This window comes from Bufo bufo, chromosome 9, assembly GCF_905171765.1.
Source record: "Bufo bufo chromosome 9, aBufBuf1.1, whole genome shotgun sequence".
NCBI lineage: Eukaryota > Metazoa > Chordata > Amphibia > Anura > Bufonidae > Bufo > Bufo bufo.
This window is the reverse complement of record NC_053397.1, coordinates 226,967,980-226,989,225: the sequence shown is the minus strand read 5'-3', so window position 1 is coordinate 226,989,225 and position 21,246 is coordinate 226,967,980. Positions and strand designations below refer to the sequence as shown.

The 21,246-nt window shown below is 48.9% G+C and overlaps 1 protein-coding gene across 2 annotated transcripts in view; it reads left to right on the top strand.

Annotated features, from left to right (window-relative positions):
- RNF220 (ring finger protein 220) overlaps positions 1-21,246 on the top strand; it is a 215,278-nt gene that overhangs the window by 143,427 nt on the left and 50,605 nt on the right. For both annotated transcript variants that reach the window (XM_040407387.1, XM_040407386.1), the window contains exon 3: positions 14,414-14,459. In XM_040407387.1, coding sequence (XP_040263321.1) covers positions 14,414-14,459 — 46 coding nt within the window. The remainder of the gene's footprint in view (positions 1-14,413; positions 14,460-21,246) is intronic.

The window sequence follows — 21,246 nt, the reverse complement described above, 5'->3', positions numbered from 1 at the left end:
CTTTAATAATACCGTTTCATTTCCCTCAAATGAGACTTGAATGCATGTAAAATGGAAAAGGATATTTAAACTCTAACATTAGGCAGATGTGTGTAGCCAGGGGCCGAGCGAATATATGAGATTCTGGAGTGCTTAACGCGTTGTAGCTGCTCGCCGAGAATGTGTCACCAATTGCATTATTTTCCTCCCAGCTCCCACTTTAAGCCAAAAATGTAAATTGAAAAAGAAGGAAGAAAAAAAAGGAAAGAAAAAGAAATTTGTAGGCTGAATCTTTAACCCTGTAGATGCTGCAGACAATGCAGAATTTGAATGCTGATATTTAGGGCGACTTCTCGCGGCACAATTAGCGGCATTTGTTCCCCCCCTCTTTTAGGCCTTTATTGCGGGTGAGATAAGCCTGGCACTAAGGTCTCCGCACATCCAGACATGGCACTCGTCCTGTGAAGTTGTGTTAGACCACAGCTTATCAATGTGAACGCCAACCTGTGGGGCTCACGTGGAATCGTATGCACAGGCCATTTTATAGACCAAAGACTTTGTGGCTGCAGAAATCCCGGCGTCGCGGGCACATAACGCAGTGCACAGGACTCCAGCAGGTTAGCAGTGATATTATCTCCAGTGTGATCATCGGAAACTCGCCGTAGAGCCCGACCTAAAGCAGATGAACAAGCCTCGATTCCCACAGACTGGCCTGTAGTCACTGGGAAAATGACCACCAGCAGCTTATAGTCCTCATAGGACGCTGCCAGAGACCTAGTATAGATGAAGCCCTGTTCAGATCTCCACCATCAGTAAACCTCGTCCGGCACTCGGCGGACCCCTAACTATCATACGACTACTTGGACCAGGTGCGTTACTGTGTACGGGCTGGAGGATTCCAAGGCGCTGTGCGTGTGAGATACATGGCCTATACGGCTAGGACCACATCTGTTGGGTGGCCTGGCGTCAAACGATCGACCTGTTGTCAGAAATCCAACAAATGGAAACCGAGCTGAGATTTGACCAGGTTTTTTTTTTTTAATCGCCATGTAGCCGAAAATTATGAAGGAAACTTCTTGTAAAACGCACATCGGTTTGTGCTGCATTCAGGGTGCGCTCCTGGTTTGGTTCAGTAGCGTGCACCACAATGAGGAATATGGCGCACGTTACACCACTAAGGTCACGGAGGCTCCATGCCCAGTATGGAGTAGTACTATCAGCAGATATCCGGCCATGGGATGTACCAGGTGCACCACAATGAGGAATATGGCGCACGTTACACCACTAAGGTCACGGAGGCTCCATGCCCAGTATGGAGTAGTACTATCAGCAGATATCCGGCCATGGGATGTTCCAGGTGCACCACAATGAGGAATATGGCACACGTTACGCCACTAAGGTCACGGAGGCTACATGCCCAGTATGGAGTAGTACTATCAGCAGATATCCGGCCATGGGATGTTCCAGGTGCACCACAATGAGGAATATGGCGCACGTTACACCACTAAGGTCACGGAGGCTCCATGCCCAGTATGGAGTAGTACTATCAGCAGATATCCGGCCATGGGATGTTCCAGGTGCACCACAATGAGGAATATGGCGCACGTTACACCACTAAGGTCACGGAGGCTACATGCCCAGTATGGAGTAGTACTATCAGCAGATATCCGGCCATGGGATGTTCCAGGTGCACCACGATGAGGAATATGGCGCACGTTACACCACTAAGGTCACGGAGGCTACATGCCCAGTATGGAGTAGTACACTCAGCAGATATCCGGCCATGGGATGTTCCAGGTGCACCACAATGAGGAATATGGCGCACGTTACACCACTAAGGTCACGGAGGCTACATGCCCAGTATGGAGTAGTACTATCAGCAGATATCCGGCCATGGGATGTTCCAGGTGCACCACAATGAGGAATATGGCGCACATTACACCACTAAGGTCACGGAGGCTACATGCCCAGTATGGAGTAGTACTATCAGCAGATATCCGGCCATGGGATGTTCCAGGTGCACCACAATGAGGAATATGGCGCACGTTACACCACTAAGGTCACGGAGGCTACATGCCCAGTATGGAGTAGTACTATCAGCAGATATCCGGCCATGGGATGTTCCAGGTGCACCACAATGAGGAATATGGCGCACATTACACCACTAAGGTCACGGAGGCTACATGCCCAGTATGGAGTAGTACTATCAGCAGATATCCGGCCATGGGATGTTCCAGGTGCACCACAATGAGGAATATGGCGCACGTTACACCACTAAGGTCACGGAGGCTCCATGCCCAGTATGGAGTAGTACTATCAGCAGATATCCGGCCATGGGATGTTCCAGGTGCACCACAATGAGGAATATGGCGCACGTTACACCACTAAGGTCACGGAGGCTACATGCCCAGTATGGAGTAGTACTATCAGCAGATATCCGGCCATGGGATGTTCCAGGTGCACCACAATGAGGAATATGGCGCACATTACACCACTAAGGTCACGGAGGCTACATGCCCAGTATGGAGTAGTACTATCAGCAGATATCCGGCCATGGGATGTTCCAGGTGCACCACAATGAGGAATATGGCGCACGTTACACCACTAAGGTCACGGAGGCTCCATGCCCAGTATGGAGTAGTACTATCAGCAGATATCCGGCCATGGGATGTTCCAGGTGCACCACAATGAGGAATATGGCGCACGTTACACCACTAAGGTCACGGAGGCTACATGCCCAGTATAGAGTAGTACTATCAGCAGATATCCGGCCATGGGATGTTCCAGGTGCACCACAATGAGGAATATGGCGCACGTTACACCACTAAGGTCACGGAGGCTACATGCCCAGTATGGAGTAGTACTATCAGCAGATATCCGGCCATGGGATGTTCCAGGTGCACCACAATGAGGAATATGGCGCACATTACACCACTAAGGTCACGGAGGCTACATGCCCAGTATGGAGTAGTACTATCAGCAGATATCCGGCCATGGGATGTTCCAGGTGCACCACAATGAGGAATATGGCGCACGTTACACCACTAAGGTCACGGAGGCTCCATGCCCAGTATGGAGTAGTACTATCAGCAGATATCCGGCCATGGGATGTTCCAGGTGCACCACAATGAGGAATATGGCGCACGTTACACCACTAAGGTCACGGAGGCTACATGCCCAGTATGGAGTAGTACTATCAGCAGATATCCGGCCATGGGATGTTCCAGGTGCACCACAATGAGGAATATGGCGCACGTTACACCACTAAGGTCACGGAGGCTACATGCCCAGTATGGAGTAGTACTATCAGCAGATATCCGGCCATGGGATGTTCCAGGTGCACCACAATGAGGAATATGGCGCACGTTACACCACTAAGGTCACGGAGGCTCCATGCCCAGTATGGAGTAGTACTATCAGCAGATATCCGGCCATGGGATGTTCCAGGTGCACCACAATGAGGAATATGGCGCACGTTACACCACTAAGGTCACGGAGGCTCCATGCCCAGTATGGAGTAGTACTATCAGCAGATATCCGGCCATGGGATGTTCCAGGTGCACCACAATGAGGAATATGGCGCACATTACACCACTAAGGTCACGGAGGCTACATGCCCAGTATGGAGTAGTACTATCAGCAGATATCCGGCCATGGGATGTTCCAGGTGCACCACAATGAGGAATATGGCGCACGTTAGGCCACTAAGGTCACGGAGGCTACATGCCCAGTATGGAGTAGTACACTCAGCAGATATCCGGCCATGGGATGTTCCAGGTGCACCACAATGAGGAATATGGCGCACGTTACACCACTAAGGTCACGGAGGCTACATGCCCAGTATGGAGTAGTACTATCAGCAGATATCCGGCCATGGGATGTTCCAGGTGCACAGAATCCACCCCAGAATCAATGCAGAACACAATCCAACACCACTGGAATGAAAATTTAAATCTTCTGCTCCTTTATTTAGAACATTAATATTTACAGGTAACGGTAGTGAGCACAAGTGACGCATTTCAATGGACATTAATCATAACACGTACGAAACGCGTAATTTGTACTCACTTTACCTGTGAATTCTTAATGTTGTAAATAAAGAAGATTTTAATTTTCACATGGCAAGTACACAGGGGGCAGGTGTATTACAAGGTGTCAGCCTTTACGTGATGTGAACCGCCGCGCTGCGATAACGCCCGGTGCCTTCCTGACATCACCTTCTCTCTTTAATGCTGTAATTCTGTGGTTATAGACATAGGCCAAAGTGGCGCTCTTAGCAGCGTACAGACATCCCAGCTCATGGACTCCTCGCACCCAGGCGGTGCTTAAACCATAGAAAGATCATTTGGTTTAACACCTTAATCATCTGTTCTTGGAAATGCTATTTACCCCTCATCTCATGCGCCTCGTGTCAGCCTCGGCCGGGCTGTGAGCGGAAAGTGCTGCGTCAGGTTTCTGGCACAGGTTGAGCTCTGCCTTCACATCGCTGAGTGGCAGAGGAAGCACCTGAACCTGACGGAGCCGCCAGAAAACTCTTGGCTCTACAGCGGCACAGGCCATGAATCTTCAGGGCCCGGCACGAGCAGGAAGAGCTGGCTCCAGACCCATTACTGCCAGATCTTCATCGTAATTCATGCCTTCTTCCTTTAGCTGCTTGGCTTTGGGTAAGGTAAACCGACCACTTGTAAGGTAGGACTGGGTTCAGACTGGAACATTCAGCACGGATACGTCTCACCCCAGTAAAAGCAATGAGCTAAAACCGTATCCCCCGAACAGTTTCCCATTGGAATCCATTTCACCAGAAATATAGCAGCTGCTGGTGGGTCAGATCTGAAAGGGAGAAATATAAAAAATATCCATGAGCGTCAGCTGTGCGCTCCAAGTCTCTGCGCCTGTAGGGTTAATGGGCCCCATTCTTAATCTAGGTTTTATAAGCACAGATTGTACCCCTCTTATAATAGGTGGCGTGTCTGTACGGTGTGCGGTCACCTCATGGTCCAGGAATACGCTGCTCCTCTCATACATCTTATAGCGCCGATGTATCTGCCATCTAGTGGAGAGAAAGTGAAGTGCGGCCCAGGAACCCTGACTGATACATTATGGGCAATTATACTAATAGTCTTCATTCTTTTTTGCTTTATTCTTTACTTTTTTTCCATCCGCAAATAAATTGGAGAGAAGAACCAGGTGAACACGTGCAGTAAAGTCTCCTCATACACCGCATGTCCTAAAAAACAGGGAAGGGAGGTGTATTGGAAAGCTTCATGTCAAAGGGGAAGTCTGGCCTAGGGGGCGACAAACCCCAATCCTTGTAACCTATGGCCAGGGGCAGATTGGCCATAGACCTTGGCCATGACTGGAGAACCTCCCATAGGCAAAGCTTCAGAGGAGAAATCCACAATGTGTGTAATGACAGCAGTAATCCGGTCAGACGCAGTGACCGCTGCAGATACACTCATGTCACCACAAGCAGAATCAATGGAGAAAGGGCAGCTCATGGGCCGGCAGGCTAATACTTATTACTATTCATTTATGTGGAGCTGTACAGACATCAGTCACAGTCTCCATTGGGGCTCACAATCTAAATTTCAAATTAACCCATTAGTTGTTTCTTTTTCTTTGGAATCTGGGAGGAAACATGAAAAGAACATACCAACTCCATGCAAGTTTGCCCTTTGGAGTAGTTCGGTCCTGGGTCTGAATATGACAAAGCAAGAGTGCCACGACAGAGCCACCATGCTGATCTCCTCTTCCTAGGAGCATGGAAATGCACTGATATAGCCTTTCATGGCCCTAGAGACCACAGACAATTCTCTTTCTGCTTGACCCCCGGGGGCCCACTCCAGTTTCCTCATATTCAGTTCCTGGGAACCTGCATTGACTTCAACTTCCTCTAGAAGCCCACACTGATCTCTTCTTCCCTGGTCCCTTGGAGCCACACTGATCTCTTCTTCCCTGGGAGCCACACTGATCTCTTCTTCCCTGGGAGCCACACTGATCTCTTCTTCCTTGTTCCCTTGGAGCCACACTGATCTCTTCTTCCCTGGGAGCCACACTGATCTCTTCTTCCCTGGGAGCCACACTGATCTCTTCTTCCCTGGTCCCTTGGAGCCACGCTGATCTCTTCTTCCCTCGTCCCTTAGAGCCACGCTGATCTCTTCTTCCACAGTCCCTTAGAGCCACGCTGATCTCTTCTTCCCTGGTCCCTGGGAGCCACACTGATCTCTTCTTCCCTGGTCCCTGGGAGCCACACTGATCTCTTCTTCCCTGGGAGCCACACTGATCTCTTCTTCCCTGGTCCCTGGGAGCCACACTGATCTCTTCTTCCCTGGGAGCCACACTGATCTCTTCTTCCCTGGTCCCTTGGAGCCACACTGATCTCTTCTTCCCTGGTCCCTGGGAGCCACACTGATCTCTTCTTCCCTGGGAGCCACACTGATCTCTTCTTCCCTGGGAGCCACACTGATCTCTTCTTCCCTGGGAGCCACACTGATCTCTTCTTCCCTGGGAGCCACACTGATCTCTTCTTCCCTGGTCCCTTGGAGCCACACTGATCTCTTCTTCCCTGGTCCCTGGGAGCCACACTGATCTCTTCTTCCCTGGTCCCTGGGAGCCACACTGATCTCTTCTTCCCTGGTCCCTTGGAGCCACACTGATCTCTTCTTCCCTGGTCCCTGGGAGCCACACTGATCTCTTCTTCCCTGGTCCCTTGGAGCCACACTGATCTCTTCTTCCCTGGTCCCTGGGAGCCACACTGATCTCTTCTTCCCTGGGAGCCACACTGATCTCTTCTTCCCTGGGAGCCACACTGATCTCTTCTTCCCTGGGAGCCACACTGATCTCTTCTTCCCTGGGAGCCACACTGATCTCTTCTTCCCTGGTCCCTGGGAGCCACACTGATCTCTTCTTCCCTGGTCCCTGGGAGCCACACTGATCTCTTCTTCCCTGGGAGCCACACTGATCTCTTCTTCCCTGGTCCCTGGGAGCCACACTGATCTCTTCCACAGTCCCTTGGAGCCACACTGATTTCTTCCATCTTGGCCCCCGAGAGCCACGCTGATCTCTTCTTCCCTGGTCCCTGGGAGCCACACTGATCTCTTCTTCCCTGGGAGCCACACTGATCTCTTCTTCCCTGGGAGCCACACTGATCTCTTCTTCCCTGGTCCCTTGGAGCCACACTGATCTCCTCTTCCTTGTTCCCTTGGGGCCACACTGATCTCTTCTTCCTTGTTCCCTTGGGGCCACACTGATCTCTTCTTCCCTGGTCCCTTGGAGCCACACTGATCTCTTCTTCCTTGTTCCCTTAGGGCCACACTGATCTCTTCTTCCCTGGTCCCCGAGAGCCACGCTGATCTCTTCTTCCTTGTTCTCTGGGAGCCACACTGATCACAGCTGGTCCCTGAGGGCCCACATTGATCTCCCCTTCCCCGGAAGCCCCGCTCATATCACTGCCTGGCTGCCCTCTCATCCGCCGTCTCCTGCCTCATGTGTTTCCTCCATCAGATGACGCTGCGTTAAGTATTCGCCTCTGATTTCACTGTGTTACTTCCCAACCCTTTTATGTCAAAGTGACACCTCCAAGTTGACTGCTTCTAAAATGCCCCTTGGCACTTGCTGACACTGTGGATCTGCACAGCAAGTTAAAATCCCACCTGATCAATACAGAGACAAGGCAGTCCGGCCGGCCGCTCGATATTTTTTTATCTGTCTTCAGCCCAGTCCTGCTGATGACATCCCCCCTTCTCCTACAAAGACACTCAAGGGCATTAGACCCTTGCAATGCTGCATTTTATATTTTAGAAATTTTCAGAAGCCTTCAAGAAAAAAAAATGTTGACTGTCTTGGCCTTTACTTAATAAGATCCTTATGATTTATATCAATTTTTAATTGAAAAAATTTGCGAATTAATTGATTTTTGGGGCTTGCCAATTAACGTTGTAATTGGGTGCGTGATAAATTTAGCTGCATTTCTGCTGGCGACCCTTTCCGTGCTCCATCCCCCGTGCATCGTGACGGCGAGGGTAATGGGTGCATTTGGATGATGCAGGGGAGAAAGGAAGAGTGAGACATATTTAAGATGCCACCAGTTCTGTCCTCTATAATTTAAGGGGGGAGTACATGAAAGCTAATAAGGACCGCGCTGACAAGCTGGGACGCTGGTGACACCACGGGGCATAAATTCAACGGCGAGCGGACACAGAGCACAGACAATTAACCCCATCACTGCTGCAGGCATTCACAGGTTGAAGAGTGTGTAGGTTAATTCTGCCTGAGGACTTACCTGTCCCCTGAAAATACGGGAATTCTGTCATGTGTATTCTACGCAATATTGTAATAATTCGTACATTATACCTTCCGTTTCAACATGTGTGATATTATGTGACACCGATACTAAAAGGCGGATTAGGAACGCAAGAACTTACAGTCTAATATGGAAATGTGACGGAGACTCTTACTAAAGGGGAAGGATTTTCTAAACCTCTGCTGAAATCCATTTTCAATAACAATATTGGGTAAGATTTCTGCCACCACAAGACACATCCAATTTCTTGCACTGTAGCACTCGCTTATTTAGGAAGGATGTGTTCATCCTGGGTTATGAATAGAATACTAGGAGCGCAGTAAAGACCGACAATGCAGAAGGAGAATTGGACCTTTCTGTGACAACAGTAATGGTGGCTATTAGTGGCAGTCAACCTGCATTTATTAAAAATGTAAAACCAATAGGCAAGACTGCTCCGAGGTCTCAGGGCGGATTTTCTGCTTTTGTTTCTGGCGTACACCACATTTATAAAGCGTGTAACTTCCCGTGACTGATCAGAGCTGGTGACCATTGTGCCTTGTAATCTTTACGGTTTTCGGCTGGTGCACTCAGATTTATGCAATGACCTTGCAACCTTTTGCAGATTTGGCGCATGTCTGGTAAAAATTGCATCATTCTACATAAATGTGCTCCATTGTGCTTGTTAGATCCTGCAGCTGCTTCTCCGTGACTTCAGGGTCAGGTCATTATAGAATCAGATCATAATTTGGATTTTTCCCGATTTCCAGGCCCTCTGTAGACACAACTCGTCTTTATTAACACCATCCCGGCAGCTCAAGAACCTGCACACTTATCATGTGATAACGAGGCAGCGAGCGGGCGGCCCGGCAGCCGAGGACAGGTGAGGTGACAGCTGTCACCCCGCGCTCCGCTCCAGGCAGATCAAGATGTGTTTGAACCTTGAGATCTGGAGCCGAGATCTTCCTCCATCCGGAGATTTCTCTACAAGAAGCCTCATTACACCTTCAGTTTGCTGAGGCTTGGGCAGATTTTCAGTGCGACTTAGCTTAATCCCCGCGTGGGCCTCCTGTAAACCAGGCAGATCAGGCCGATAACTCCCTATATCCCGGCGTCTCGTCTACTAAAACGACGCGTCTCAAGGCCGCGGCCACTCGGGGAGGAGAATGGAAAACTTGTTCAGAACCTCCTGTTCCATAAACGTTTTACAGTTCCTTGGGATTTACGCCACAATCTCTTCACAAGAATTATTTCATCAGATTTGATACCGGAATCAATATATATATTTTTTTTGCTGCTGGTTGATTTGAGGCGTCTGGTGAAATCGGACGCACAGGTTACCGCGGTGGAGGCACAAAATAAAAGGTCTAAGACGTGCAGTAAAGGCGGCCATACACCGTGCGATCAATAATGAGCCTTACATCCGTCCAGGCGTTATATTGTAGATTCCCCACAATCAGCTGTGCACCCCCCAGAGCCGATATATATAAATCTGTGCACCACATTCAGATGAATGGAAATGTCGGCAATAGATCCGCCACATCTGAACGTCCCCTTACGGGGGAGCATACCTCCAGAATACGGCAGCACACGGAGTGCCCACACCCCTACACGCCTCGCTTTCTATGATATGGGGGGGGGGGGTTATATGTAAATAATATTTAAGGCGCAGTGAATGGCAGGATATCTCCATCCAGTGCACACCGCGGAGCAGGGAAGCGGATTCATTTGCGCTTTCGTGTTCCAATCATTTAGCGAGCACAGCAGAGGCCGCTGATACATTGACATAATAAGGCCCGGCATGAAACAAATAATCTTATAGTCTTTTATTAGCCATTTGTGCCTCTTGATAAATAGCCTCCTGCGCGTGTAATGGCCGCATTGTATCAGCCGCACCGATCTCCCGCTAACACGACGTGTAACAACAAATTGCTTTAACATCATTTGCGCCAGTTATGGATTGAAATGGCAGCGGCGCCTGACGTTAAGTGGATTCCTCAATTTTCTATGTTTTTTTTTATTATTATGTTATAATTGAATTATATGAATTCGAACACAGGCTTCTCAAAAAGAGGCATCCAATAAAGAATGCCAAGGCGATTTGTCAGCGGCAGATGATGAGGAGCGCCCGCGCTTTGGCGCCAGTCGGTGCTGTCTTGGAAACATCTAACTATAAATCTGAGAAATGCTGCAAGTAACATGGGGAAGGGGTCAATTATGTAGGGCATTAGCTCCCTGATCCTCCCAGTCATATTGTAGCCTCACCTCTTCAGGTGCCACCCTGCGCCGGGTCACCCAGAAAATCCTACCGCTATACCGCTGCAATATGTGGTGTCTTATGTTGGGTTGGAGGAAGGAATATTAAAAAAAATAAAAAATATTCGGTGAGATTGTGCCATGTATGGGTGAATTTACACCCGGCAGATTTTGTAGAAATCTCTGTGACCGTCCCATTCATCTGAGTAGCTCTTCACGTGTGCAAAATGTACAAATGTACGGCTCCGCTGCGTGTGAATTCACCTGATGACTGACACAATTTCCTTGCACGTTTCTAAGTGTCAATCTTAACTGCAGTTCTGGAGTTCTATTCATGAAACACTCTGCTTAGGATGGACAGCGCTGCAGGCGCTAACCCGGTAAGGGAGCCTGGAAGCGTCGAAGGCTATAAATGAGGAGATGAATCCGGTGCGACGCTCTAGTAATCCGTGTACACGTAGTACAGACGTATTGCTATAGTGCTGCAGGATAATCAGATGTAATGGTCAGCCTTTCCAGGCTTATGCATATTGTCTGTGAGTGGCCCCTCTGTTGTACAGCCTGTGGCCCCTCATGGGAAGTCACCTGTACATCCATCAGACCATTAGGATGATCGATTTGCCATCAGGGCAGGAGCGGACGGTGTCTGGTGTGATGCGTGTCCCTCCCGCTGCCTCGGCCTTATCAATCACACAGGGAAGAACCTGCTTCTTGTCGCTGAGGAGGAAGATGAAGGGCAGACCCTTATCCCTGTGAAAAGATGAGCCAACCACATGTCTGTGCTATATACAGTAGATTCATGGGAAAGCTGGGCGACAACCAGTACAGCAGCAGGAACACCAACGGGGCCGTCACCCAGCTTTTCTAAGGTGTTTCTTACAAGCCATGCAGCTTTCCCGGGTGCAGATAGAGTTAGGACTGTGTCTGGTTCAGGCCGCAGCCGCTCCCAGTAAATTGTCCTGAACGGTTCATTATCCGATGCCAGCTCTGCAATTCTTTGGGCAGCTGTTAATTACAGGTAAAAACAGCAGAGATTAAAAAACGCAGAAGGGAAGTCGTCTCCTCTAATAAACTGGCGACTAATTCCCCAAACAGATTAAAACAAACGCTAAGTTATGGGGGGAAAAAAGGGCCGGCGGTAATTATCATATTTTATTAGTACGCTGGGCAGCGGTTTTTATTTTCAAAGGATAACTCGGTGTAAATCACCTTAATTAAAAGTGTCGTGCCAGGCGCTGGGCATCATACGTGCTAACTCATTTCCTGTGCACATGTTATAATTTAAACCGCGTGCATCACTGGGGCGTGGAGCCGGGCCGCTGGATGCTGGGATGGGCTATTACTATGTAAATGGGTCATTATCTCCAGGCCCTGCCCGAGGACGTGATTAACGGGGGGCTCCGCCGATGCAGAATGAGCTCGCTTTCTATCCTGTAGAATATTAATTTTAGAAAGATGGCGCCCCTATTCTCTGCAATCTACTGCCACTGGGCTGGGAGAAGCACCCTCACTTATCACTACAATCACAAACCCACGATTATGACCTGTGGTTGTAGTGACCGTGATACTACGCACTAAGGGGGATGCTGGGAGTGATAGTTCAGAGCAAGAGTTCCACTTATTGCCCCCATAGCAACCCATCAGATCACTGCTGCGACTGACTGGTGGGGCTGGTCGGGATAGATGGCACCTTCCATCGACAGCTTTTATAGACGTAGCGGATATTGGGGCCGATTATATATCACATGTTATTGTACCCGCTAACGCTTCACCACTGAACCATGTTAACGGCATCAGACGGCGGTGTCACAGAGCAATAACGGGCGGCCGCCTGATGTACTGCGGACCCCCCAAACACATGACATAATCATTATTACAAAATAAAATCATCATTGCTGTAACACAAACATTAGCGCCATCCGCAGCAGGAACAGCCCTATCTTCCTGCAGATTGTAGTAACTGAGCCACAGAGCTAGCACTCTACAACACCCCTGACTGGACTGGACTATAGGTAAACCTTCATGAGCTAGTTGTTCTAAGAATCCGGTTCCAGTATATACCATAAATGTAGTTAAGGGCTGCTCAGCAGGCTCCTCCCCATTAGTGAGGCTCCTCCCCATTAGTGAGGCTCCTCCCCAGGCCCATGAGCAGCAGTTATCCTCGTGGGTGGTCCAGTTGCTTGTAGATTATAATTGTTCTGTCCTCAGCGCTCAATCTGCAGATTTTCTGCTGAGCTTATGCTTATACACAGGAGCCAATATGAACAAGCAGAGATGCAGTGTAAAGCACAGAGGAAATACATTGTGGCCTCTACAAGACAGGACATTCATTTCATTTCTTGTACACAGTGCAACTAAGGAGTCCCTGGTCACAGCGGCCTCATGGAGCAGAGAAAAACTGCCAAAAAAGAAAAGGCCTCTCTGGGTGTTCATCTGTGGTCGGGTAATGGAGTCCGAGGTGGTCTGAAAGCTTATTAACCGGCTATTTCAGCCCTCCGCAGCTGCAGCTCTGCTACATCAGGGTGAACATATGATCAGTGACTAGCTCAGCTAGATTGTCTATTGAAGAAGTCTGAAACAGTCCAGAATCCCCCCTCCTGCCTGGTTACGGCTCTGCTCCTCCATACTTTGCACTGCAGGCCTCATCTAGCTCCAGCTTAGCTGCACTGTCTATTGGTGTCTGCAGGCTGCTGTTTTGCCTCTCCAGCTCGGATGTTGGAGTCTGCGGTGGTCTGAATGGACAGACAAAGCTCCAGCGGTGAGGAATGAAATCCGCAGTCAGGTAGCCGGACCTGGCATCTGCTAGCCCAGGCAGGCTTGTTGCTTCTGTAGGGGCCCCCCTCTCCCCTTCTCATTTCAGCACATCCAGCCATCTGCCAAATCAAGGAGCATTAAAGAGAACCAAATTCAATTTCTCCCCCTCAGCCCACCGTAGCACCGCTGTTCATAATCCGGGACGAAAGTGCCCTCGACAAAGTGAACATGACAGCGACATTGTCTCTTCTGTCACATCTCATGTGCCGACCGCCTAAAAAGTCTCATAAAAATGTATTTGTGTTGGTGCGGAGTCAGAGGAGGCGGCGGAGCGTTTGAGAGCGCGGCTGTGGTGTATGCGCCCATGGATATTAATACAGACTACATCTGATTTCATATGTCTTCTTCTATTGTAAGCATCTGTTTAGCGCGCCGTCTACTGCTCGCTGCCTGCTCATCCCTGGCTCCCGACTACCGGCTCGCATACAAATCCTGTTATTAAATACCCCTCCCTCCCGGCATCCATTAGGGCCAGGGGGCTACATGTGTCCGACCAGGGGCAACCCGCTGCCCGCTCTGAACGCTCCTACCAACCATCGAATATTTCCAGATCCTTCCGAGCTCCAGGTGCTTTGTGACCTGACAAATTGAATCAGGGAAAAATAATTTATTTCCGCTGCTGTTCACGGCATGTTCGACGGAGAATTTACATCAGAAAGATTACTTTAATAAGCAAAAAAATTACCGCTCAATCCTGTTTGGGGAGGTCGGCTCCAACGTATAATTGTTTCTAATGTAACCTGTCTTATGGGGCGATTTACGTTATTAGATTTCAGGCGTATTGCTCTGGGAATGGCATTTACGGATAGCTGCCAATAGACCAGGGCTTGGTTCTAGCACAGCACTGTCAGCGGTGACATCATCACCTGCGTTCATGATGTAATGGCTGCCGATTTCGGTGGGATCAGATGACCATCTTGGAGATCGGCCAGTGGATTCCTCCCCTCAGCCAAGCATGCATGTGTATGTGGGGGATCAGTGTCAGCCGTTACCTCATGTATGGCAGTCAGTATGAGACGTGTAATAATTACGTGTTATATCGCCAGATTTACCGAATTATTTCTCTGCTCCTTTTATCTGCAGTAAGAACTCCGCACACAAAGACGCCATGACACCGGGTACGCCAAAGGTGAGTGAGCCTCTTACCTTTAAAGCTCTATGCCCAGAGGTGTAGGAGACGGGCGCCACTTCTCTGCTGATAATAATCAAATCTCATGAACTTTCATCTGACGAGACCCTGCAGGGCGGAGCGTCCCACACCCACAGGAAAGGAATCAAACCTTCTACACCTAAGGCCTCTTTCACGGATCCGTTGTTCCGTTTTCGTTGTGTTTCCATTCCGTTTTTCCGTATAGCATATACAGTAATTACATAGAAAAAATTAGGCTGAGCATAACATTTTCAATAAATGGTTCCACACAGAACGGATACAGAAGACATACGGATGCATTTCCGTAGGTGCTCCGATTTTTTTTGCGGACCCATTGACTTGAATGGAGCCACGGAACGTGATTTTCGGGCAATAATAGGACATGTTCTATCTTTCAACGGAACGGAAAAACGGAATGCATATTGAGTGCATTCCATTTTTTTTGCGGTACCATTGAAATGAATGGTTCCGTATACAGAATGCAAAAAACGGCCCGTAAACGGAAATTTAAAAAAAGGGTTGTGTGAAAGAGGCCTAAGTGTGTATGGAAGGTCGGCTGCTTTCCAGCTTAGCAGGGGTTAAGCCTCTCTAGATCCATATCTCCATTTTCCCCTGGTGATTTGTCAGCGTGCGCAGATCGCCACCATTACAGAAAGCATCTGATTGCTATCACTAAGTGGATCCGGGCACGAGAGCAGAAAGGATTAAGATAGTGTTAAGTCTCATTTACTTTTAGCGCAATTTCACAGGATATTGCCCCTACTGACTGCTCCGATGAGAAAAAAGATAATGGTCTGAATCACCGTGAAAAGGCGGCGGCGGCCATATTGGTAGAAGCGACAGTGAGGAACACTGTATAGACTGGGAGATTGTGGAAATCGGGGAGGGAGTTACATACAATGGACCTGCGGTACAACGTGGACGCGAGGTCCAGTATATAAACCCGCCTGCTGATCACAGCCATACTCCAGGCTCTTAGAAATGACCCCCAGTAATTAGAGAGATGCAGAGAATTCTCTTTACATTTCTGATAAACCAGTTCTCAGGTGAAGGATTTGCCCATCTCCGTGCCGATTGTGACATTATCCAGACTGACATCCATCACTGAGGAATCGTCGCTCCAGACTCCAGGAACGCCCGCAGCTACGCGTTTTAATAGGAACCAGAGAAAATGGGGGAAGCTGAGCGCGCTCGGTAGAGGGTCCCAGATCCTGGCAGGGAACCATTTTAGTTGACAAACAACCTCATCTGTTGCGTGAGGCAGAATTAAACAGGGCCGAGGAGTACTAAGCAGAAAGGCCCAGCTGAGCCCCACAGGCCTGTCCGCCGCTCCCCCTTTGTCTTCCTTAAAGACCGCAGAGTTCAAGAATCCATCATGAAAAGTGACTCCCTGTGGATCGCCGCTTTCACTGGGCATCAGACGAGGCTTTGAAGATCCTCAGTCTGGAGTATTGAGCCATTTCCAAACTTTCTTATTTACATGGGGGAAAGGCTTTGTTTCAAGTGGCTTCACGCCGTTTGATTCTGACGTCCTCTGATGTCTTCTGTCGGCCTCCATGTCGCTCTTTATCCCTCCTTAAGTAAACATGACACAGAGGGAAGTCTATGCTTGTGGAGAGAGCGGCCCAGATACAAGAGCACAGTGCCCAACTGTAGGGGGCAGCACAGAGTAATCCCCATCATCGAAGTAGAAGAAGCAGCAGCTCCAGGCCTCCAGGACCTTCAGCATGGCAGTAAGCAGGGGGGGGCTGTACCATGGGATGGACAGACCCAACAGCATGTCCGTGTAGGGTGTACATCTGCTGGGCTAGATGTATGTCCAGGGCTCCAGGACCTTCAGCATGGCAGTAAGCAGAGGGGGGCTGTACCATGGGATGGACAGACCCAACATGTCCGTGTAGGGTGTACATCTGCTGGGCTAGATGCATGTCCAGGCCTCCAGGACCTTCAGCATGGCAGTAAGCAGGGGGGGCTGTACCATGGGATGGACAGACCCAACAGCATGTCCGTGTAGGGTGTACATCTGCTGGGCTAGATGTATGTCCAGGGCTCCAGGACCTTCAGCATGGCAGTAAGCAGAGGGGGGCTGTACCATGGGATGGACAGACCCAACATGTCCGTGTAGGGTGTACATCTGCTGGGCTAGATGTATGTCCAGGCCTCCCGGACCTTCAGCATGGCAGTAAGCAGAGGGGGGCTGTACCATGGGATGGACAGACCCAACAGCATATCCATGTAGGGTGTACATCTGCTGGGCTAGATGCATGTCCAGGCCTCCAGGACCTTCAGCATGGCAGTAAGCAGAGGGGGGCTGTACCATGGGATGGACAGACCCAACAGCATGTCCGTGTAGGGTGTACATCTGCTGGGCTAGATGTATGTCCAGGCCTCCAGGACCTTCAGCATGGCAGTAAGCAGAGGGGGGCTGTACCATGGGATGGACAGACCCAACAGCATGTCCGTGTAGGGTGTACATCTGCTGGGCTAGATGTATGTCCAGGCCTCCCGGACCTTCAGCATGGCAGTAAGCAGAGGGGGGCTGTACCATGGGATGGACAGACCCAACAGCATGTCCGTGTAGGGTGTACATCTGCTGGGCTAGATGTATGTCCAGGCCTCCCGGACCTTCAGCATGGCAGTAAGCAGAGGGGGGCTGTACCATGGGATGGACAGACCCAACAGCATGTCCATGTAGGGTGTACATCTGCTGGGCTAGATGTATGTCCAGGCCTCCCGGACCTTCAGCATGGCAGTAAGCAGAGGGGGGCTGTACCATGGGATGGACAGACCCAACAGCATGTCCGTGTAGGGTGTACATCTGCTGGGCTAGATGTATGTCCAGGCCTCCCGGACCTTCAGCACGGCAGTAAGCAGAGGGGGGCTGTACCATGGGATGGACAGACCCAACAGCATGTCCGTGTAGGGTGTACATGTGCTGGGCTACATGTATGTCCAGGCCTCCAGGACCTTCAGCACGGCAGTAAGCAGAGAGGGGGGGCTATACCATGGGATGGACAGACCCAACAGCATATCCATGTAGGGTGTACATCTGCTGGGCTAGATGTATGTCCAGGGCTCCAGGACCTTCAGCATGGCAGTAAGCAGAGGGGGGCTGTACCATGGGATGGACAGACCCAACAGCATGTCCATGTAGGGTGTACATCTGCTGGGCTAGATGTATGTCCAGGCCTCCCGGACCTTCAGCATGGCAGTAAGCAGAGGGGGGCTGTACCATGGGATGGACAGACCCAACAGCATGTCCGTGTAGGGGGTACATCTGCTGGGCTAGATGTATGTCCAGGCCTCCAGGACCTTCAGCATGGCAGTAAGCAGCGAGGGGCTGTACCATGGGATGGACAGACCAAACAGCATGTCCATGTAGGGTGTACATCTGCTGGGATAGATGTATGTCCAGGCCTCCAGGACCTTCAGCATGGCAGTAAGCAGAGAGTGGGGGCTATACCATGGGATGGACAGACCCAACAGCATGTCCGTGTAGGGTGTACATCTGCTGGGCTAGATGTATGTCCAGGCCTCCAGGACCTTCAGCATGGCAGTAAGCAGAGGGGGGCTGTACCATGGGATGGACAGACCCAACAGCATGTCCGTGTAGGGTGTACATCTGCTGGGCTAGATGTATGTCCAGGCCTCCAGGACCTTCAGCATGGCAGTAAGCAGAGGGCGGCTGTACCATGGGATGGACAGACCCAACAGCATGTCCATGTAGGGTGTACATCTGCTGGGCTAGATGTATGTCCAGGCCTCTAGGACCTTCAGCATGGCAGTAAGCAGCGAGGGGCTGTACCATGGGATGGACAGACCCAACAGCATGTCCGTGTAGGGTGTACATCTGCTGGGCTAGATGTATGTCCAGGCCTCCAGGACCTTCAGCATGGCAGTAAGCAGCGAGGGGCTGTACCATGGGATGGACAGACCCAACAGCATGTCCATGTAGGGTGTACATCTGCTGGGCTAGATGTATGTCCAGGCCTCCAGGACCTTCAGCATGGCAGTAAGCAGCGAGGGGCTATACCATGGGATGGACAGACCCAACAGCATGTCCGTGTAGGGTGTACATCTGCTGGGCTAGATGTATGTCCAGGCCTCCAGGACCTTCAGCATGGCAGTAAGCAGAGGGGGGCTGTACCATGGGATGGACAGACCCAACAGCATGTCCGTGTAGGGTGTACATCTGCTGGGCTAGATGTATGTCCAGGCCACCAGGACCTTCAGCATGGCAGTAAGCAGAGAGGGGCTATACCATGGGATGGACAGACCCAACAGCATGTCCGTGTAGGGTGTACATCTGCTGGGCTAGATGTATGTCCAGGCATCCAGGACTTCAGCACGGCAGTAAGCAGAGAGGGGCTGTACCATGGGATGGACAGACCCAACAGCATGTCCGTGTAGGGTGTACATCTGCTGGGCTAGATGTATGTCCAGAGCCATTTTGGTTAGCACCCAGCTTTCCGACGGTCGGCACCAGACAGACCTCGTATAACACAGACAGCCGCCCCAGACTCTAGACCTTAGGCACAACATGAAGGGAGTGGTGAGATGGATGCGGTGTTTTCCATATAGCGTATGCTTCCTGACAACCATCTGAACAGAAATGCCAATCACTGGCGGCTAATTCCAGGAGGCACCAACTACCTGCTTCATCATCTTAACTTTCCAAAATCCAGTCTATTACAGCGGCTTCAGAAGATGCCAAACTCCTGAACGTCAGGGCTGCATTACTACAGAGCGAGGCAGCTATACCATGCAAGACTTTAGGAAAGATGTGTAACAACCCCTAAAGAATGAGCAACGGTGGCCGTATTGGTTGTCGGACTTTCCTACAAAAAAATAAAATAAAAATAAAAATCACAAAAAAGAACTGAAAATCTAGCATTGACTGAGAGCTTCTCGTCTGTGTGTATGCGGCTGTACCCCTCTGCCTGTCATCCGGCAGGTGAAGGGTCCTCCTGGGTAAATCACAAAGAAAAGGCAAGAAATAAATGTATATAGAGCAAATAAAACCCGCCATCTGTGTTCCTGACATGACGCATTACTCACGGCGTACATCTAAATGATCACAGCTATTAGTATCACTGGAAACACTTCCAGCGGCCGCTAGAGGGGAAGATGGCAGAACATGTCAGCGCGGCACGCCTGTGTTAAGTGATAAGCACCTATTTACAGAGGAGTTAAAGCCCGAACCTCCGCACAGGAAACACTTTGTGCCGAAATAAAAACAAGCCATCGCCGTCTAAAAACAGGGTTATCTGCCGTACTGACAGGTGACACTGATGGATGGGGAAAGGATGTGCCGTCACCGCGCTGCCGCTATAAGGACCCAAATCTCATTGCCTAATGGTGTAAAATGACGGCCCTGCTTTCATCTTAAAGCTGCATTTCAACACAGACGGAAAATTACAACGCTACACAGTAAAGGCATCAAGACATGGAAGAGACCGCACAGACAGAGATGGTCATAGGAGGAGAGAGCGGAAAGTAGTAGTTACTGTACATAGGAGGCAGTATTATAGTAGTTATATCCCTGTACATAGGAGCAGTATTATAGTAGTTATATTCTTGTACATAGGAGCAGTATTATAGTAGTTATATTCTTGTACATAGGAGCAGTATTATAGTAGTTATATTCTTGTACATAGGAGGCAGTATTATAGTAGTTATATTCCTGTACATAAGAGGCAGTATTATAGTAGTTATATTCTTGTACATAGGAGCAGTATTATAGTAGATATATTCTTGTACATAGGAGCAGTATTATAGTAGATATATTCTTGTACATAGGAGCAGTATTATAGTAGTTTTATTCTTGTACATAGGAGCAGTATTATAGTAGTTATATTCTTGTACATAGGAGCAGTATTATAGTAGTTATATTCTTGTACATAGGAGGCAGTATTATAGTAGTTATATTCTTGTACATAGGAGCAGTATTATAGTAGTTATATTCTTGTACATAGGAGCAGTATTATAGTAGTTATATTCTTGTACATAGGAGGCAGTATTATAGTAGTTATATTCTTGTACATAGGAGGCAGTATTATAGTAGTTATATCCTGTACATAGGAGGCAGTATTATAGTAGTTATATTCTTGTACATAGGAGGCAGTATTATAATAGTTATATTCCTGTACATAGGAGCAGTATTATAGTAGTTATATTCTTGTACATAGGAGGCAGTATTATAGTAGTTATATTCTTGTACATAGGAGGCAGTATTATAGTAGTTATATTCTTGTACATAGGAGCAGTATTATAGTAGTTATATTCTTGTACATAGGAGCAGTATTATAGTAGTTATATTCTTGTACATAGGAGCAGTATTATAGTAGTTATATTATTGTACATAGGAGCAGTATTATAGTAGTTATATTCTTGTACATAGGAGCAGTATTATAGTAGTTATATTCTTGTACATAGAAGCAGTATTATAGCAGTTATATTCTTGTACATAGGAGCAGTATTATAGCAGTTATATTCTTGTACATAGGAGCAGTATTATAGTAGTTATATTCTTGTACATAGGAGGCAGTATTATAGCAGTTATATTCTTGTACATAGGAGTAGTATTATAGTAGTTATATTCTTGTACATAGGAGCAGTATTATAGTAGTTATATTCTTGTACATAGGAGGCAGTATTATAGTAGTTATATTCTTGTACATAGGAGCAGTATTATAGTAGTTATATTCTTGTATATAGGAGCAGTATTATAGTAGTTATATTCTTGTATATAGGAGCAGTATTATAG